Source organism: Scardinius erythrophthalmus (genome assembly GCF_964197995.2).
Source record: "Scardinius erythrophthalmus genome assembly, chromosome: 12".
Classification (NCBI taxonomy): Eukaryota; Metazoa; Chordata; class Actinopteri; order Cypriniformes; family Leuciscidae; genus Scardinius; species Scardinius erythrophthalmus.
The window spans coordinates 6,083,235-6,102,648 of NC_138232.1; the positions used below are offsets into that span (position 1 = coordinate 6,083,235).

Below are 19,414 nucleotides of genomic sequence, written 5' to 3' on the forward strand. Positions count from 1 at the left end.
TAGTTAGAAATGTTTATTAAACAGCAGTCTGATCAAATAGCCAGTAGGAGATGTTAATAATCAACTGATATTATAGTTCAATCATCACTCTGGGAATGGAAAGTTGAGTGCGCATTGCATTGTGGGATAAAGTATTCCATACAGTATGCACCGCTGTCGGCTACACTTGACATTTTTCCATACAGAAAAACATTACACGCTATTATACAACTGGAAATGGTAAGAGTCGCATTTCAGTATGTTTTAAACATAGCCTCAGTGTTCGGAGCAACTCATTACAGACTGTAAACAATTCCTACAATACAGTACATACTTAGCCTACTAGATTCTGGGAAATCTATATCTGTGTCTTTAGCGTGTGCCACCCTTCAAATGAATTACGCGCAGTCAATGGGGGGGGGGGGTCATATTATTTATCGCAGTGCTATTTCAGTTATCAAGTAGTTTTAAGCCTCATCATGCCAGCCGGTAATGGCGTGTCCTCTACCAGGTGACCTCTAGACACTGATTGGTTTCTCAGCTGGGCCGGTATCCAGGCAACCGATGGGCCGACCCCGCCCCCCTCAGATAAATGAGGAACAGGACAGGTGTGTCAGCGGCAGGTGTTCGTGTCACGCTGAGGACATCAGACAGTTGTTCATTTGCTCGCTTCCTTCTTCCACGTCTCTATCTCTCTCTTGTCCCTGCTCAATCCCGTCTGTTTAGTTCGATCTCTGTCTCCTTCTGTTCCAATCTTTGTTTCTCTGTCTCTCTTTTGCCCTCCAGCCCTCCGCAGCTGCTTGATGACATACATGTTTTTTTGGGCGGTCAGATTAGCTGCTGTTTCTCGCTCCACGGAGCCTTTGGCTTCCGCTTGACAGCCCCGGTGACCTGTCACTCACACGGCCCCACTCGTTCTCCACTGGCCAATCAGTCCCGGAGCTGCAGCTGACAGCTCTCCCTCACAGACAAGCACCTCTCGCCGTCTCAGACCTCACTTCTCTATTCACTCGAGTGCTCGAAATATGAAATCTGGTGACAGAGCTATGTCTTCCATTGCTTCAGAGGCAGCTATCCATTATTCTCTTTCTGCTTCTCATCCTGTCATTGCTGTTATAAAGTGGAAGCCAAGGAGGCTGAAGTGTGGCCGGAGACATGGGATCATTCCAGGCTAGTTGAGTGGGTGTGGAGTGCCCTCTGGTGGACACAACGAGCATGTGCTTATGCAAATCAGAGGACTCCCACTTAATGACAAGTGTCCGTGATGTCAGTGCACCCTGATAATTACAGAGTCATTAGATAACAGCCCCAAGTGCCCCGGTAACTTGCAATTATCAAATAGCTGCAGATGTCATTTTGAAAGGCTTCTGCCATCTGTCATTGTTTGATTATGTATGTCTGCTCAGTGATCATTTTTATATAATTAGTTTTTAAAATCTGCATTTCTTAAGACGATTATAGATACTTGTGTTTTCCGCTTATATTCACAGATATTAACATGGCAGGTGAACCCAAACCCAACAGGCCTAAAGGACTAAAGAGGACCGCAGCGACATTATACAGGTGATTGCAGAACATTTAATATAGTATTACAGAGTGTATTATTAACCAACTCAACGAGATATTTAGCAACAAACCACACATAAACACATTTAGTTTAGTTACATGTAATTTTACACATTTCATTAATCACAGTTTGTTGGTCAAGAGAATGATTTGATGCAGTATTTTTGTGTTGCCTTTTCCAGTTTTCATGATTTATGTTTCATAAATGTTTCATTGCTTAAATGTTTTTTTTGAATAGTCTGCTTTTTAAATATACATACACTACCATTCAAAGTTTGGGGTCTGGAAGTTTTTTTTGCGAATTTGCGAAAAGAGAGATTTCCTTTACTAAGGATTGTATTGATCAAAAGTCACAGTAAAGACAATTATAATATTACACAAAATTTCCATTTCAAATAAATACTGTTCTTTTGAACTTTATATTCATTGAAGAATCCTGAAAAAATGTATCATGGTCTTCACAAAAATATAAAGCAACTGTTTTCAACATTGATTATAATAAGTAATGTTTCTTGAGCAGCAAATCAGCATATAAGAGTGATTTCTGAAGGATCATGTGACACTGAAGACTGGAGTAATGATGCTGAAAATTCATCACTGGAATAAATCACATTTCAAAATACATTAAATTAGAAACAAGTTGAACAGTACTATGTTTTACTGCTTTTTATTTTTAGATTTTAGCGTTTCAAATAAAAGTATATAAATCGTTCTAACGTGTGTTAGCATTGTGACAACTTGCCCCATATAGTGTGACACATAATGTGTATCTTTTTCAGTTTCAATAATGCTGAAAATATTTAATAGCTTTATATCAAGTGAAGACTTCATAGTATCTAAGTTGAAAATGACTAATTACAGTTACAACTTCAGTCTCCCTTTTATGTTGAAAATGTATTGCCTTATCACTTATATTCAAAATGATGCCTTTTGTGTCTTTAATCCCTGCAGTGGTTATGATTTTGACTATGATTACTACAGAGATGACTTCTATGACAGGTGAGTCCATGATTTTGCACAAATGCTTTTGTTGAAATGTAGGTAATCTACAATGACTTACATTAATGTTATATATATAACATCACATCGTCCAGCCCTTAAACTTTTTTGTCAGTGTTTAAAAACATCCAATATTATGCAAAATATACAGTAAGATGGTAAATAGAGTTGTCAATAGATACAATATATAGGGTGTGATTTTACCCCAAAATTCAACATATTGACACAAAATGATAACTGCAGATCCACGTTTTTTGTTTCTGTGAACTGCAGCGATTGCTTGTCTTTTCTTTTCGCTTTCTGTGAAATATTCCTCAGATTTCTTAGAATCTATTTGTACAGTCAGTCTCAAAGCTCTTTCCCGTTTTAGATGCTTTGTGTGTGTTTTTACGGCCTTTACGCTGAAAGCATTCTCCCGCTCAGTGGGCGTAACCAAGATGCTCTAGTACAATAACTAATTCCATTTACTGAAATGCTTGATTGATTGAGTGCAAAAAGCACTTTTTGCTCACGCTAAAATAGGCTGACCTGAACTCTTAACTCGGCACCCAGGCTTTATGTGGAGCCATTTTTAGTGCAGTAACCCAGTGACTTACAATGAAGTCAAGCTCAGAGTTCTCTCCCTAGCACGGCTCTTCCTGTCATAATACATTTTCTCATGTCAACTTGGCTGAATCTAAAGGAACTCGTAAAAACACTCACACACAGCTGTAAGCTGCAGAGAGAAAGACAGACAGAGAAAAAATACGCATTTCTCAAGAACTCCCTCCACGACCCGTTAAGCAAACTTTGGCTTGGCGAGCGCACGGTTGGCCGGCGTCCCTTTTCGGTAGCTATGGAAACCCTGCTGAGAGACTCAGCTGGATGTACTTGTTTGCAGATGTAAGGGATATTGCGTCCATATGATGAGCTGACATGTTTATTGATATCTCTCTTGTGATCTCTGCTCCCTGACTTACAGCTGTCTTAGGGCGACACTGACTGCAGTCGATATTTTTCAGCAAACGCATCCAATAATTTAATCTCTTGGATTGCGGATCAGTCAATAAAGCTGCATAGATTGCATGTGGGAGGCCAGCTGGTTGCTTTTAGGTTCCTGTCTGGGCAGCAGACGTTCTTCTCTTTGAAGGCAAACGTATCTTCTCCCACTTTATTCTTGCCACATCACCTCCTTCATGTTTGATAGTGATTGGATTCACTTTGGGCCAAATTTCGGCTTGCATGCCACAATGCAGAGACGAACACTGTCAGTATATGCGAGATGTAGCTGCGAGCTCCTCTGAGTCGGAAACATCTCGCGTTCTGTTCGTGAAGAGTCGATGTGTGATGGATGAAAGCAGATATTCTCTGATCGGAAGAACTTCAAACACGCTCTGCTCAAAGATCACACTTTGCTTTTACTTTCCCCAAAACAATTTAAGGATGAAAATTCTATCTAGGCATATTTTAACAGTATATTATACCAGTGTTACTTTAGTATTATTATTTTATTTTTTTTACTCAATTTTTATTGTATTAGAGGGTAACAATATAAAAGAGGCATTGTGACAATACAGATACAACAGCAATACTTACACCACCCTCCCACCCCTCCCGCATGGGATACAACATAACTATCAGTGTAGCACAGTCAGTGTTATAGAACAATCACTTAGTGTCCTTTCAGTAAAATGTCTTGAACTCTGGTAATTCCATTGCTCCATGTTTGTATGTGTAGCACCGTTGATCTTGGCAGAAGAAAGTTCAAGAAAAAGAATCTCTAAGAACGTATTCAGCCAATGTTTATGGGCTAAGTTGTGAGGTGGAACCCAAACTTGAACAATGATCTTCTTGGCTGCTGTTAGACCAGCTGACCAAATTTTTCTAGACCTTTTATTATTTATATGCATTTATTCATATTTTGATTTAGCTTTTTATTTTAATATCTTCAAGTTTTAGTCATTTTTAGTAATATGTCCTTTTTCTTAGTTTTTATTAGGGCCCAAGCCCTGAAAGGGCGAAGGCCCTATTGTTTTCGTAAGGATTATTTTTTTTTTTTTTCTTCATTATTTTTTTTTTTTGCCTTTTTGCCACTTTTGGGGCCCTTAACATGCTCAAAAACTCTTGAAATTTTGCACACACGTCAGAACCTGCGGCCATCAGGGCCGGGCTGAAGCTGGTACCGGGGCGTGGCAGGGGGGCTCGACAGCGCCCCCTGGAATGGGGTCCGAAAACTTGGTCCATAAATCAAACACGCTTGCATGTAATAATATGAAACTCAGTACACATATAGATCTCATCGGGCCGAACAACTTTCGTGCTCTAAGTTTTACAAAAGCCCAACAGGAAGTTGGTTATTATACGTTGTTTGGAAAACGCATACAATGGAATGTGAAATACTCCTCCTAGGGATTTCATCCGATCGCCACCAAACTCGGTGAGAATAAAGTCAAGACATTGAGGATCAATTCTTGCGAACAGATTTTTGATATCTCGAACGGTTTGGCCGTGGCGAGGAAACGAATTTATGGCGAATAATGGGACACAGGAAGTGTGTTATAACTTCTGCATACATTGACTGATCTTGATGAAACTTCAGCAGTGTATTCGTTGTAAGAGGCCGATCACATGGATGTGACTATTGTGAGTCAAAGTTATAGCGCCACCAACTGGCAGCAGGAAGTGTGTCACTTTCAAAATGCTTTGAAGTCACCCTCTTACTTTTACCCGATTTGCTTCAAATTTTATGTGTATAATGTAAACACACGGCAGATGTAGACCTGTGAAAGGATTATTGATATCTTAGATACTGTTGCCGTGGCAACGCATCAAATTTTAATATTCTTTTCGGATGCGTTTGAGACTCTTAGCATGCTTGAAATTGGATGAAACTCGACAGACACATAACACTTATTAGCCAGTAGACATGTGAAAAGATTCAGAAACGGGCGTGGCAGGGGGGCTCAACAGCGCCCTCTTGAACAGGGTCTGAAAACTTGGTCCATATATCAAACACGCTTGCATGAATTAATATGAAACTCGGTACACATATAGATTTCATCGGGCCGAACAACTTTCCCTCTGTCAAGTTTCACACCAGCCCAACAGGAAGTCGGCTATTATGGGTTGTTTGGAAAACGCTTGCTGTGGAATGTGATGTACTCCTCCTAGAGAATTCATTCAATCACCTCCAAACTCAGTCAGCATGAAGTCAAGACATTGAGAATGCTAAATTGCGGACGGATTTTTGATATCTCGAACGGTTTGGCCATGGCGAGGAAACAAATTTATGGCGAGAAAAGAGAGGAGACGAAGTGTTATAACTTCTGCATACATTAACTGATCTTGATGAAACTTTAGCAGTATGTTCGTGGTAAGAGGCCGATCAGATGGATGTAACTATTGTGAGTCAAAGTTATAGCGCCACCAACTGGCAGCAGGAAGTGTGTCACTTTCAACATGCGTTTGACAAAAGTGGGTGGGTTAGTTTTACCAACAGTTACAAAAATCAGTATATATATTGGTCTCACCGAGCCGGACAACTTTCTAATTTACAGTTATTAGCTCCGAGCAAAAGGAAGTCAGATATTTTGGTTTGAATGTGGATTTTTTGGATATTTCAGACTCTGAGTTTTTGAGCTACTCTTCCTAACGGTTTTATTTTATTCACACCAAACTTTTTCAAAATGATAAAGATACATTAAAGATGCTAAATTGTGAACGGATATTAAACATCTCAAACGGTTTTGCTATAGTGAGGGACTAAAGTAAAGTAACACTTAAAGCCTCATCTTCTAAAAATGTAATTAAACACCATTTATTTCTATATAAAAGTATAAAAATGTCACAACTAAACCCATTTTATTCTTTTTTTTTTTCAATTTAATAAATATTTATAAGTTTAAAAATAGTAATTGTACTATTTAGTCCCATAAAAGTCAAGTCATACATAGGGCTATACTGCCCTCTTGTGTTCAAAATCAGGTAGGCCTATTGTATCTACATAAAAATATACTAGGTATGTGACGGTGAGAATATTTTACCACCGGTTAATCGACGTGTGACACCGCTGGAGGCTTTTGAATCGCCAACTTAAAAACGAAAGTAAAATATGTTCGTCCACACTGACATTGATAGTGGTTGAGCGAGCGTTTCAAATGAATTCCTATGGAAGTAGGAATTAACTGAAAAACGTTCACTCTGTTCTGCTCGTTCCTCGCCGTGGATGCGCACCGTTATGAATGCCCGTGCAGCCATGAGCATTTTAGTTTAATTTTAAAATTAGCGCCTTTCGGGGGTTGATTGCTTGAAATTATTTTACAAAAGCACAATGTTGTGTTTTATTGCAACTGTACACAAATATAAGTTAACACTTTGCAGTTTGAATGTCGTCCTGTATAATGACGGAGTATGTTTTTATGTGTCCACTGTTCAATCGCGCCCACACCACACACACACACCCACCCACACACACACGGTTTACTATCTTTGTGGGGACTCTCCATAGATTTAATGATTTTTATACTGTACAAACTGTATATTTTATCTCCTTACACTAACCCTACCCCTAAACCTACCCACCACTGAAAACTTTCTGCATTTTTACATTTCCAAAAAAAACTCATTCTGTATGATTTATAAGCTTGTTTACCCATGGGGACCTCTATTTAGGTCCCCACTGTGACACGAGTCCCCATGAGTCTGTGTGCATTCAGGTTGAAGTCCCCACCGGGATAGAAAAACATGAACACACACACACACACACACACACACACACACACACACACACACACACACACACACACACACACACACACACACACACACACACACACACACAAACACACATTCCAGCATTGCAATCTTGACATCGCAGCCTGTTCATTATAGCCTTAATAAAATATAATAATAAAATAGTTAACCTAACATATAAAAATTACACTGCTCTAAATAGTCAGTAGTACAATTCGTACATTCACAGTAAGCACCGCTCCACTGTGATGTTTCAAGCACATTTTTGCGCGTGTGAAGAGGATGATTTTTTCTGTCGATATTGGAACACGAGTGAAGAACAAAGCCTATAATAAAGAATAGTTTAGCATCCAAATACATCGCAAATGCTGAAACATTTTGATTCTAATGAGAGGGTTACGTAAGCCCAACAGTGCTTACTTTCGTTTTAATTTTTACATTAAATTTAAAAGATTTGTTGTGGGATATTTTGAGTGTATCATAAAATCAGAATAAGCTAATAAGGTTTCTGTCTTATATATATATATATATATATATATATATATATATAAAATATATATATAAATATAGCTGCGAGCAGCGATGAAGGGCCAAAGCCGGTGGCACCGCCACCCCGGTGCCTTTATGTAACTAAAGGCACCAGGGTGGCGGTGCCACCGGCTTGGGCCCGTAATCGCTGCTCGCAGCTATATTTTAGTTTGATTTCTATTTCTGTTTTAGTCATTTTTGTACTTAAACTTAATTATTTCAGTTAGTTGCAAAGGCAACATTTCTAATTTGTTTAAGTTTTCCATCAAATATTTATATTTTGTTTTTGTTCAGCTTTATTTCAATTACCCAAAAATGTAATTATTTTAGCATTAGTTTAATGATAACAACACTATGTAATACCATAGTACTTTGATATATGCAATTATAATGAATTATTATGATATTCAAGTGTAAACACACACACACACACACACACACACACACACACACACACACACACACACACACACACATATATATATATATAAAGCCTATATATTGTATAAATATAAATATATACAGTGCCAGTCAAAAGTTTGGAAACATTACTATTTTTAATGTTTTTGAAGTCTCTTATGCTCATCAAGCCTGCAGTTAAAAAAACAACAACAACAAAAAAAACAGTAATATTATGAAATATTATTACAATTTAAAATAATGGTTCTCTTTTTTAATATATTTTAAAATGTAATTTATTTTTGTGATGCAAAGCTGAATTTTCATCAGCAAATACTCCAGTCTTTGGTGTCTTATGATCCTTCAGAAATCATTCTAATATGATGATTTGATACTCAGTTATTATCAATGATGGAAACAGTTGTGCTGTTTAATATGTTTTTTTGGAATGCTTTTTTCAGGATTCATTGATGAGTAAAACGTTAACAGCATTTATTCATAAAAACAGCATTTATTCAAAATAAAAACATTTCTAACAATATAAATCGTTACCATTACCTTTTATCAATTTAACGCATCCTTGTTGAATTAAAGTACTAATTTCTTTTAAAAAAAAAATAGTTATTGTTCCCAAACTTTTGAACGGTAGTGTATATTGTTACAAAAGATTTCTATTCTAAATAAATACAGTTCTTTTTAACTTTTTATTCATCAAATAATCCTGAAAAAAGTATCTCAGGTTATAAAAAAAATATTAAGCAGCACAACTGTTTCCAACATTGATCATAAATCAGCATATTAGAATGATTTCTGAAGGATCATAAGACACCAAAGACTGGAGTACTTGCTGATGAAAATTCAGCTTTGCATCACAAAAATAAATGACATTTTAAAGTATATTAAAAAAGAGAACCATTATTTTAAATTGTAATAATATTTCATAATATTACTGTTGTTGTTTTTTTGTTGTTGTTGTGTTTTTTTAAATGCAGGCTTGATGAGCATAAGAGACTTCTTTCAAAAACATAAAAAATAGTAACGTTTCCAAACCTTTGACTGGTGCTGTATATATCTATATATAAATGCTGAATTTTTGGAATTCATTTTTCACAAAATATTTTTTTATATCTATGACACCATAAAAATATGGAAGATAAATTTGCCATTTTTTACACTGACCCCCAAGCCTTTTGAATTTAACAAGATGGGTGCAAAAAAATGTTTTAAAAAAGAATGCACTGCTTTATAGGTGAACATTAATGAAACATATGTTGGGTTGTCAGTTATATTTTTCAAATCTGTCATCAACAAACTCACATATGTAAATTGAAAATGGAGGGGTTATGGTGTTTTTATTGTTTACTTTGGGGAAAATACGATTTCTTGAACACAGTAAACCTTTTTTAATTAATTGGTTAAAAAAAAATAACTTCGTTCAACATGACCCAGATATGCTCATAGATAGTAGTAATGTAGCTGCATGAAGCAGTTAGTTTCTTCATATATCTGTCTTTCTGTCTCCAGACTGTTTGAGTACCGAGGCAGAGTATCACCAGTGCCCAGAGCAGTTCCAGTAAAGCGCCCCCGTGTGGCAGTGCCGGTTGTCCGCAGGGTGAAGTCATTACCTGTCAAGCTCCTGTCCAGATCCACTCTCCTTCCCAACAGCTCTGTCAAACACAAGTGTGAGTTCAACTGGTATTTTAAGTGAGTTCATGGTCAGGATTCCAGATTTGGATCTTGATTCTATTACGTGACATCTCAAGATCTTCTTCTTCAGAGCCAGGGCACTCACTTATGACTAATGTGACTGTTGGACTGGATAAACTCTTGAACCGGCCTTTGAGACATTCGACCGATTAACATGTCTGGTTTAGGATTTAGGATGTTTCAATATAGCAGCAGAAAAAACATTTGTCTTGGGAGTCAGAATACTAGTGCTCTGCTTTTATTTTGGATTTTGGTTTTATGGCAATATATAAACCTGATTTAAACTAAAACACCGTGTTCTCTTGTTAATCTTGTGTGTACGTGTGAGCAGTGAAATCTACAGAGCTGCAAGCTATCAAATCAGAACTGACGCAGATCAAGTCCAACATCGACGCGCTGCTGGGACGTCTTGACCAGATCACAGAGGACAAATGCTGTGCCTCAGGTGCCATGTCATATATCTCCTATACACACACACACACACAAACACACACACACACACACACACACACACACACACGCAAACGATACCGTTCAAAGGGGTCAGTACGATTTTTATTAAAAATAAATTGATACTTTTATTCCGCAAGGATGCATTAAATTGATCAAAAGTTACAGCAAACCTTGTACATGGTTACAATAAAATTCTAGTTCAAATAAATGCTATTCTTTTGAACTTTCGATTTGTCAAAAATATTGACAATATTCAAAACCGTTGTTCTGCTTCATATTTTTGTGGAAACTGACCACTAAATCTGCTTTCATGGAGTAATTTGTTGAGCTCAATTTGGTGTCCCTAAAGATCCATTAAGCACGACAGCAGGAAATTATAAGGGTTTTTTTCTGACGAGAAGCTAACTTTTCAAGCTAAACATCTCACAAAGACAGATTTTATAAAATATATATATTGGGGGTTTCTGCTAAAAACCATATTATATAAATAAATATTATTACAATTTAAAATGTATTAGAAAATAGTTATTTTAAAATGAAAATGTAATTTATTCCTGCGATGCAGAGCTGAATTTTCAGTATCATTACTTCAGTCTTCAGTGTCACTTCTAATATGCTGATTTGCTGTTGAAGAAACAAACAACCGTTGAAACAACTATTTTTGTGGAAACCATAATACATGGTTTTATTTCAGTATTCTTTGATGAATTGAGAGTTTAAATAGTAGAAATCCTTCGTAACACACATTGTTACAAGAAAATGCTATTTAAAAAAAGCTTTTTTTTTAACTTAGGCACATTTCTTATTATGTTTCTTATATTATGCACATTTCTTTTTTAATAATGTAAAAGTCTTTACTGTAACTTGTGATCAATTTAATGCATCCTTGCTGAATAAAGTGCCCCCAAACTTAAATGTGCATTTATACTGTACGCACACAATACTGTATTATTCTGTAGGACAGAATCTGTTCAATACTAGTGTGGTGGTTTGGTGATAAATCAAGATTGTATTCTATTAGGAACGATTTCATCAAAATATGCCTCTTTCTGCCAGTTATACCTTTCTCTCGGTAATTCTTTTTTGAGAAAAGCTTTCAAAGGGCTTTTTTTAATCATATGAAACCCCAGCAAGCATTTTACTGTCCGCACAAACACACTCAGCAGTGAGCGAGTGTGAAGCGCTGATTCAGCACGGCACGGCAGGGTCGCACCAGGTTCAACACTTTCACGGCTCAGTGGCTCCAATCAAACTTCGCAGATTTGTCCCTCTGTTTCACATCAGCATTTGACAAGCATCACGACAGAACGTAACGTGCCTCTCGTGCTTATTTACACACGGAAACCAGCTTCGTTCTCCTGCCTCGTATGTGTACGGGTTGATATGATGTGGCTAATGGCTCGTGTCTAATCGATGATGATGTCACTCTGTGCACAGCCAAGCTCATTGTGACTGTTGAGGACGAGACGGTTTAAAAGCCCCCGTGAGGGAGGAACGACGACTAGCACTTACTCTGGGATTCTCAGAACTTTTCAACTGGGCTGATTTGTAAATTAAAGCAAGCTCCAAGTTTTTCTTCACTTTGGCAATAGTAAAACAGTTTATTATTTGTTTTTGTTTTTTTACATGACTGCTCTTGAATTGTGTCTGTACAGAGATGTCTTTGTTGTTTATTGGATGTAAGAATTTGGATGGTGATTCTTCATGACGAAGAGAACAGATAATCCCCAATGCATTCTGACACAGATGCTGCGTTTAGAGATGGACAAATAAATGTCAATTTAAAATGTCAAGGCCAAAAGCCTTTTGTGTCATATTTGATATTAACATGATAAAATGTAAAAAGAATTTTAAATGTAAAAAGAAAAAATTGTGTATAAATAATCAAGTAGACCCAAGTTGCTTCAGTCCAGTAAATGTTTATCTAACATTTTACTTTATAAAAACATTTTAGAGCAATAGAAAAAAAAGTATGAACTATCAGTCAGAAGGCATAAAGTAGATTGTGTACAACAGGTTTTTCAGAAAAGGTTTGGTCATATTGATCATTTATAGGCCCTAGAAATTTGCATATTAAATATGATGCAGTAGGCTAATATATTCATAAACAGGCAATATATTTATTGTTCGACAGTATTTTACAAAGAATGTTTAGTTTAAGTTACAAGAGAATAAATGTTTTTTTTTTTAATTGCTAAATTGTTGTTATACGCATTTCCAAACATTCATACCCCCAAAGGGGCGACGTATTCTGGGATACAAATATTAAAATCAAAAATAAGTCATGTTTAAAAAAAACAAACATGAAATTGTATTATTTGTGTCCTAATAAGATGGGGAATTAGCAATAAATCATTTTTTGATTTGATGTCTCTCTAATTTTACTAAAACATGTTATTGACAACTGATATTAATATACATTTTAATGCAAGTAGTCTCATTAATTTACATTACAAGCTATCAGAATTTCATCTTACCTTTTGGCCATATAAATATCAGCAACTGCACCAAACTGCACATTTCTTTCCTCCTCAACATGAGCTCCATATTCTCACTAAATCGTAGTATGTGAGCCATAAAAGCCTGATGTATCAAATATAACACTCAACAATATGTATTCAAAGTTTTTTTCTGATTTTGTGTAAAGGTTGCATTTCCAAAAATGTGATGTTTGTTTTTAAACGTTCCTCTGTGTGCAGAGTTGCAGAAGGCAGACGAGGTGAAGAGCGAACTGTCCCAGGACGAGTCAGGCTCCGAGTCAGAGGACCTGCAGAACAGTGATGTGGAGGAGAGCGAGGACCACACACACGAGGAGTGCGACGAGGACATGGTGAGATACATGTATTGATAAAGGGAGGAAGACATGTAAATGGGTAATGGAAATGATATTGTTCTGAAGACAATAGACTATAAGAAGAGGAGGGTGTGCTTAAAAAACAGGGCAAAAAATGGAGATGTATCAGTTTATAAATCATCAAACACCCACACATTAAAGTTAACTGTCTCCTCAATATGATTTCTTATCTCTCCTCTCTTCAGGAAAACAATCACATATCTGAAATGGATTCCATTCTTCAATAAAAGGCAAGAACTCAATGCTGGGACAGTGGATTCTTGGATCAGTGATAATTCAAACCATGAGATGTTTTACAAGTTTCCAGGCTTGACTTTCAAGATCTAACCAAGATTGCTCTTCATGCAGAAAACAGATAGTAAAATTGAAGTTAGTGAGTACAAACCACTAAATCTGCTTTCATGGAGTAATTTGAGCTCAAATTGGAGTCACTAAAGATCCATTAAGCATGACAGCAGGAAATTATTAGGGTTTTGTTTCTGACAAAAAGCTAACTTTTCAAGCTAAACATCTCACAGAGAGAGGGTTTAAAACGTTGAACAATATTTTATATGTATAGATTTTGGGGTTTTTAAAAAGTCTTCTGCTCACCAAATACAGTAAAAACCATAATATTGTGAAATATTATTACAATTTAAAATAACGGTTTTCTAATATATTTTAAAATGTAATTTATTCCTGTGATGCAAAGCAGAATTTTCAGCATCATTCCTCCAGTCTTCAGTGTCACATGATCCTTCAGAAATCATTCTAATATGCTGATTAGATGATTTAGATGATTTTGTGGACTATCATTTCAGGATTCTTGGATAAATAGAGAGTTCGAATATAAATAATCGAAATCCTTTGTAACATTATGAATGTCTTGCTCAATTTTCCATTTTTAAACAAAAAATCTTATTGACCCCAAACTTTTGAACTAAAGTGTGCACTGTTTAAATTCTAAATAAATGGGGTAAAGAAGTTGTTAATGTTAAAGTCACTGGATAATGTTAAACTGTTAAAAGTCGAGTCAGATTTACAGTGTTGGCTTCTAAATTCTCCAGACAGCTTAAGAAAATCATTTTCATCCAAAAGATGAGTTCTACATGATCCCAAAATACATTTTTGTACATTCTCCAGAGGTCAAATATCTCTTTTGTTTTTAGGCAGACAGAAAATGCTGCTTGGTGTTTGCCAAGTAAATGTCATAAGGGTTTCGTTCTGACTGGAGTGATTTGGTTACCGTTGCTCTATCAGGTCCGTCTTCGGTGGTCTGAGCGAGCTTCGCATACTTGCTTGGATACAGCGTCTGTGACCTATGAGCATAAAGTTTATCAAAATGAAGGGAAATAGCTGTGGTTATTCTTACTAATCTGTTTTCAAGGTGTAGCGGCTCAACTTCTGTTTCGCTCTAAACTTTGCCATATGTTTGGCTGCACGAACGCACGGGACAGTGTGGAATCTGATGGCGGCTTCCACCTGATCCTTCTGTGTGTTGTTTGTGGATCAGCGCTCTGTTTGTCTGACTAATGTGCGTGACCACAATCTTATTGCACCAGTAACACGGCTTCCGCCTCCTCTTATTCTAACCACCGCAGTTGCCCTGAAAGTTCGAACCAAAGTTACCATCATATTGGCCACAAATTAGCAATTGGTCACGCTTCCCTCGATGAAATGATCGGCATTAGGAGCCTTTCAGAGGAAGTTTATGTTAGCTGTGGTTGAATCTCACACACACACACACACACACACACACACACACACACACACACACACAAAACTCCCAGGTCATATTTTACCCCAGTAATAAATTATATTTTGCATTTAGAAAATAAAGCATACATTTTTTTATTTTATTTTTATTAAAATTATTATTATTTTTTAAATCTGTAAAACATATTTGTGTGTGTGTGTGTGTGTGTGTGTGTGCGTGCGTGCGTGCGTGCGTGCGTGCGTGCGTGCGTGCGTGCGTGCGTGCGTGCGTGCGTGCGTGCGTGCGTGCGTGCGTGCGTGTTTTTCTATCCCAGTGGGGACTATCCCACACAGACTCCATGAGGAAGTGAAGTTTTTTGAAAATGTAAAAATGCTGAAGGTTTTCTGTGATGGGTCCGTTTTGGGGTAGGGTTAGTGTAATGGGATAGAATATACAGTTTGTAGAGTATAAAAATCATGTCTATGGCTTTGGAAAGTCCCCATAAAACATGAAAACACAACGTGTGTGTGTGTGTGTGTGTGTATTTGAATTCATTGGGTAATCTTAGTTAAATAGGAAAAAACCTCAGCACATATATAAGAAATCTACGGTGACCGGGAGGGGACATGTTCGGTTCACTTATTTTTGTTGTGGCCACGACAAAAATAAGTGAACCGAACAAGTCCCCTCCCGGTCACCGTAGAAATCAAATATTTAACAAATATATAGAATTGTGAGGGGGAATGTGCTTAATTGTCACGTCAAAAATAGTCTCAATGAAAAAAAATCTTTCTTTATGGAAATTCATAATTAATCGTTTCTTTAAGTATTTTGTATAATTGTTATTATACAAATAATAATAATAATAATAAAAACTGTATGACCCAAGCATGTTCTTGGCCGATTTTGTGAGATTGATCCACATGGCTTTAAGGTTCTGAGTGAACAAGTAAACTAATACATCTTGAAAGTCAGATAACACCAGTCCTGGACCATAGAGAACTTCAGGTTAGCTGTTTAGAAAACCTCAATCGATTTCACACTCTCTGAATGGTAATTGGTACAACAAACTGTGAAAGATGCATAGACTTTCAAAAGAGCATTTAGGTTGTAGCTCTATACATTTAACCTGATATATTGATTTCTGAGTGTGTGCTGCTTTAGTTGTCCTTAAAATTCAGCAGAAAATACTTTTTATAAATGTTTTCTTTTTTTTTTAGCTTTAAAGGGAATTAAGGAAGAATAAAACCACATGAGAGAATTGACTGAGATCCAGCAAGCTCTTCATTTCATCTCCCCTGCTTTGTACAAGGCTCTTGTATCTGTTTTTCTTCACTAGCACATCTTAATGCCTGTCTTCCTTTTCTTGTATTTATTACAGCAGGGAGTTGGAAAACACTGTCGACTGGAAACTTTTTTAATACCACAGACTCAGCGGGAAGACACTGAAACCAACAGGCGCCGTCAAACTCCAGCATCAGCTGTCAATGAGACGGACAGCTAAACTAGCTGTTTGGTAGGAGGGAGACGGGGATGACGTCCCCAAGGAATCCATCACAACCAGGCCACAGTTCCTGAGAGCAACAACATCACACACACACACGCGACATCAAAAGAGGATCAATTTCACAGACATTCTGCATTCATGCTCCCCAGAAAACACATGCATTAACATGCATTTTTTTTTCTATACATCTGGGCGCCTCGTATGTAAATACCCTCATTCTGTTTCTGTCCTCCCTTCTTTCCTGTCTGTTTGTGCTTTTCCAGAAATGTTTCTCGTTTTATTTATATGCCAGTCGGAATCAAAGGTTGGCTATTTTTAATTACATGTGCATATTTCTTCTGCTTGCACTTTCGAGACTGCAAGAGATATTTACAGATGTAAATAAACTATGATGACTTGTGAAACACCTGTTTGAAGGCAAATGCATCGAGTGATCCTCAGCACCTCGTCTAATCTTTACCTTTAAGACAAGAGATGTATTCTCACTCTATTAGATATGCCAGTACGAGGATTAAAGAAGTCTCTACTTTTTTTAAACCTGTGAGGTCTGGATGGGAGAGAACTTTCAGTACAGGGAAGCGCACTATATCGCAACTCCTCCACAAGCAGAGGTCCAAAAAGTTTAGAGAAAAAACACAATTGCCTCATTTAAAAGATTTGCTGTCAATGCGATTTGTGAAGTTTTAACATCTAAAGGCATATTATAGAGATATTATATTATAATAATTAATCCATGCATGTTTCATTTAAAAACAATGACCTTTTAATGTTTACTCAAAATGTCTTAACTATGCAGTGAAAACGACAGACGTCTCTGTGATGATGTATGCAGGACTCCTCCAATCACTGTCCAGTTAAACCCCCGCCCCTGTAAGCTTGTGTTCATCTGCCTCCACTATTTGAGTGCACATTTCAAAATCGGTCCCAAAGTCCCAACCCTTTATATTTTCTTTTTCGATAATCCATTACACTCTTGATGCACGTCGCAATACTGAAGAAAAGATCTGTCGCATCGCAATTTTATTCTCAGTTGGAGGACTTTCTGGAGTTCCAGCTATCGCAGGTAACAGCTCAACTGGACTGTGCAGGCTAGAATGTACAGCCAGGAAATTGAAAATAGGGCGGGGCTTGATTTCAGTGCACCTCCACACCATCTCTAGCTCAAAATTGGTGTTTGTTGTTATATTATTATGTTGGCTTGACAATACCAGCATACTGATCTACTATTTAAGCTGCTTCTTCTAAGACTACATTTTAAACAGTATCTCCAAGTTTTCAAGCTCCAACCACCAAACTCGGATCAGGCCTTCCGACCGTTCTGACTTTGTATGCTATATCTTTTCTAACTGAATCAGACTTGAGGTTTTCGTAAATCTACAAAAAATCTGATTTCATTGAGGTAGTTAAAACCTTTGTACAATACGAATTATAGTGTATTGAAGCTGTCTATCACCAACAAAGCGTACTGACTATCCTAGGACAATGCGCTAAGTCTCCCTGACAGGCCATGTTTCTGTTTTAACCCTGAAATGGCACACCTGATTCAATTAATGAGTAGTTATTAGAGTAGGAGAAGAGTAGGAATTAGTCAATTAATCAATTAGTCAACTACATTTAATTAATTGAATCAGGTGTGCCATTTCAGGGTTAAAACAGAAACATGGCCTGCAGGAGAGGTTGAGAACATAGACAGACTGCTGGTTGCATGTTTCAGCATGTTGTTAACATGATTTAGCACCTTGCTAGCATGTTGGTTTTAACCAGAGAATGTCTAATATGGCCGTAGCTGTGATTGACAGGTTCTCTGAGCAAAGTAGTCAATGAAGCACCAACGGACATTTTTTTCGGGATCTTCGGAGGACTGAGGAGATTGTATTTACTTTATTTTAACAAGCCTCTTGTACTGTAGTACAGACTGGCTATATTAGACATTCTCTGGTTAAAACCAACATGCTAGCAAGGTGCTAAATCATGTTAACAACATGCTGAAACATGCAACCAGCATGCAACTTGTTAAAACATATAGCAACATGCTAATTCATGTTAGCAATGTGCGAAAACATGCTAGCAGCATGGTAATTCATGTTAACAATGTGCTAAAATAGTGTTTACTGCACTTTTTTAGTCTTCTACTGTATTTAGCGACATTATCCACAAATAATTAGAAGTAACAGAGACCTCAGATTGTCCTGTTAGACATTATACTTTTTATAAAGATCATCAAGAACCTTAACAAACAGCCAAGGGCAAGCTTTTCAGGAAAAAATAATAATTTAAAGACTGGCCATAAATCAGTTGCATAAAAATGTAGGTTTGGTTTGAGAACTACAAAACTGATCGCTTTGGTAACTGCTAGTTGTTCTTAACGTTCTTTTGTTCTGCTAAATAGATGACGGCACACGGGTAAGGGTTTAGAACATGTTTAGAATGTCGTGAGGGTAAATAATGACAGAATTCTCATTTTAGGGTTAAGCTATATCCCTTAAACAGCATCGATAGAACGGCTGTTCATTCAACTGGCTTTTGAATTTAAAGGGAGGACATTAAGGAGAGATAATGGATCATATAAGGATATATGCGAGTAGAGTTAGGTTAGGATTCAGGACCATCCAAGTAAGTTTTGCATGTGATTTACTGTATCTGACGTCCAAGCTGTGAGACGTAAGGACCCCATAATTAAAGATAATGACATGATGCAAAGAAATTTAGCAATCAGTTTAAGGCATTAAGCATGTCAAACTGAAACATATGGCAACAAATAAACGACTAAATTCCACTTTAACGCTCTGGCATCCGCTATCGAGATAAGTTCAGTTTTAGGTGCACTACACTCAAAGCATAGCGGCCAGACGGACTGACTTTTATTGCACTCCAACACGTTTCCTCCCACGCAGCAGAGACAGCCATGTCCGGGCCAGTCCTCCAAACCATGCTCATTATTCATCCCTGTGACCTTGTGTTGTGAGTGATCGAGGATGTTAACCAGTCTAGTCCCTGGAGCTGGTAATGACTTTAA

The 19,414-nt window shown here is 37.2% G+C and overlaps 1 protein-coding gene across 5 annotated transcripts in view; it reads left to right on the top strand.

Moving 5' to 3' along the window:
• The window catches only part of raly (RALY heterogeneous nuclear ribonucleoprotein), a 91,485-nt gene extending 74,553 nt beyond the window's left edge, over window positions 1–16,932 (top strand). For 2 of the 5 annotated variants that reach the window (XR_014031260.1, XR_014031261.1), the window contains 7 exons: window positions 1,470–1,542; window positions 2,497–2,544; window positions 9,727–9,884; window positions 10,241–10,354; window positions 13,062–13,192; window positions 13,402–13,589; window positions 16,273–16,799. Coding sequence is in view for 3 of the 5 variants with exons in the window: in XM_081381400.1 (XP_081237526.1) it covers window positions 1,470–1,542; window positions 2,497–2,544; window positions 9,727–9,884; window positions 10,241–10,354; window positions 13,062–13,192; window positions 13,402–13,443 (566 nt within the window). In the remaining 2 variants the exon portion in view is untranslated. Of the gene's footprint in view, window positions 1–1,469; window positions 1,543–2,496; window positions 2,545–9,726; window positions 9,885–10,240; window positions 10,355–13,061; window positions 13,193–13,401; window positions 13,590–16,272 lie in introns of all 5 variants that reach the window. The other 3 variants (XM_081381400.1, XM_081381402.1, XM_081381401.1) reach the window with 2 other exon arrangements.
• Window positions 16,933–19,414: the final 2,482 nt, after the last annotated feature.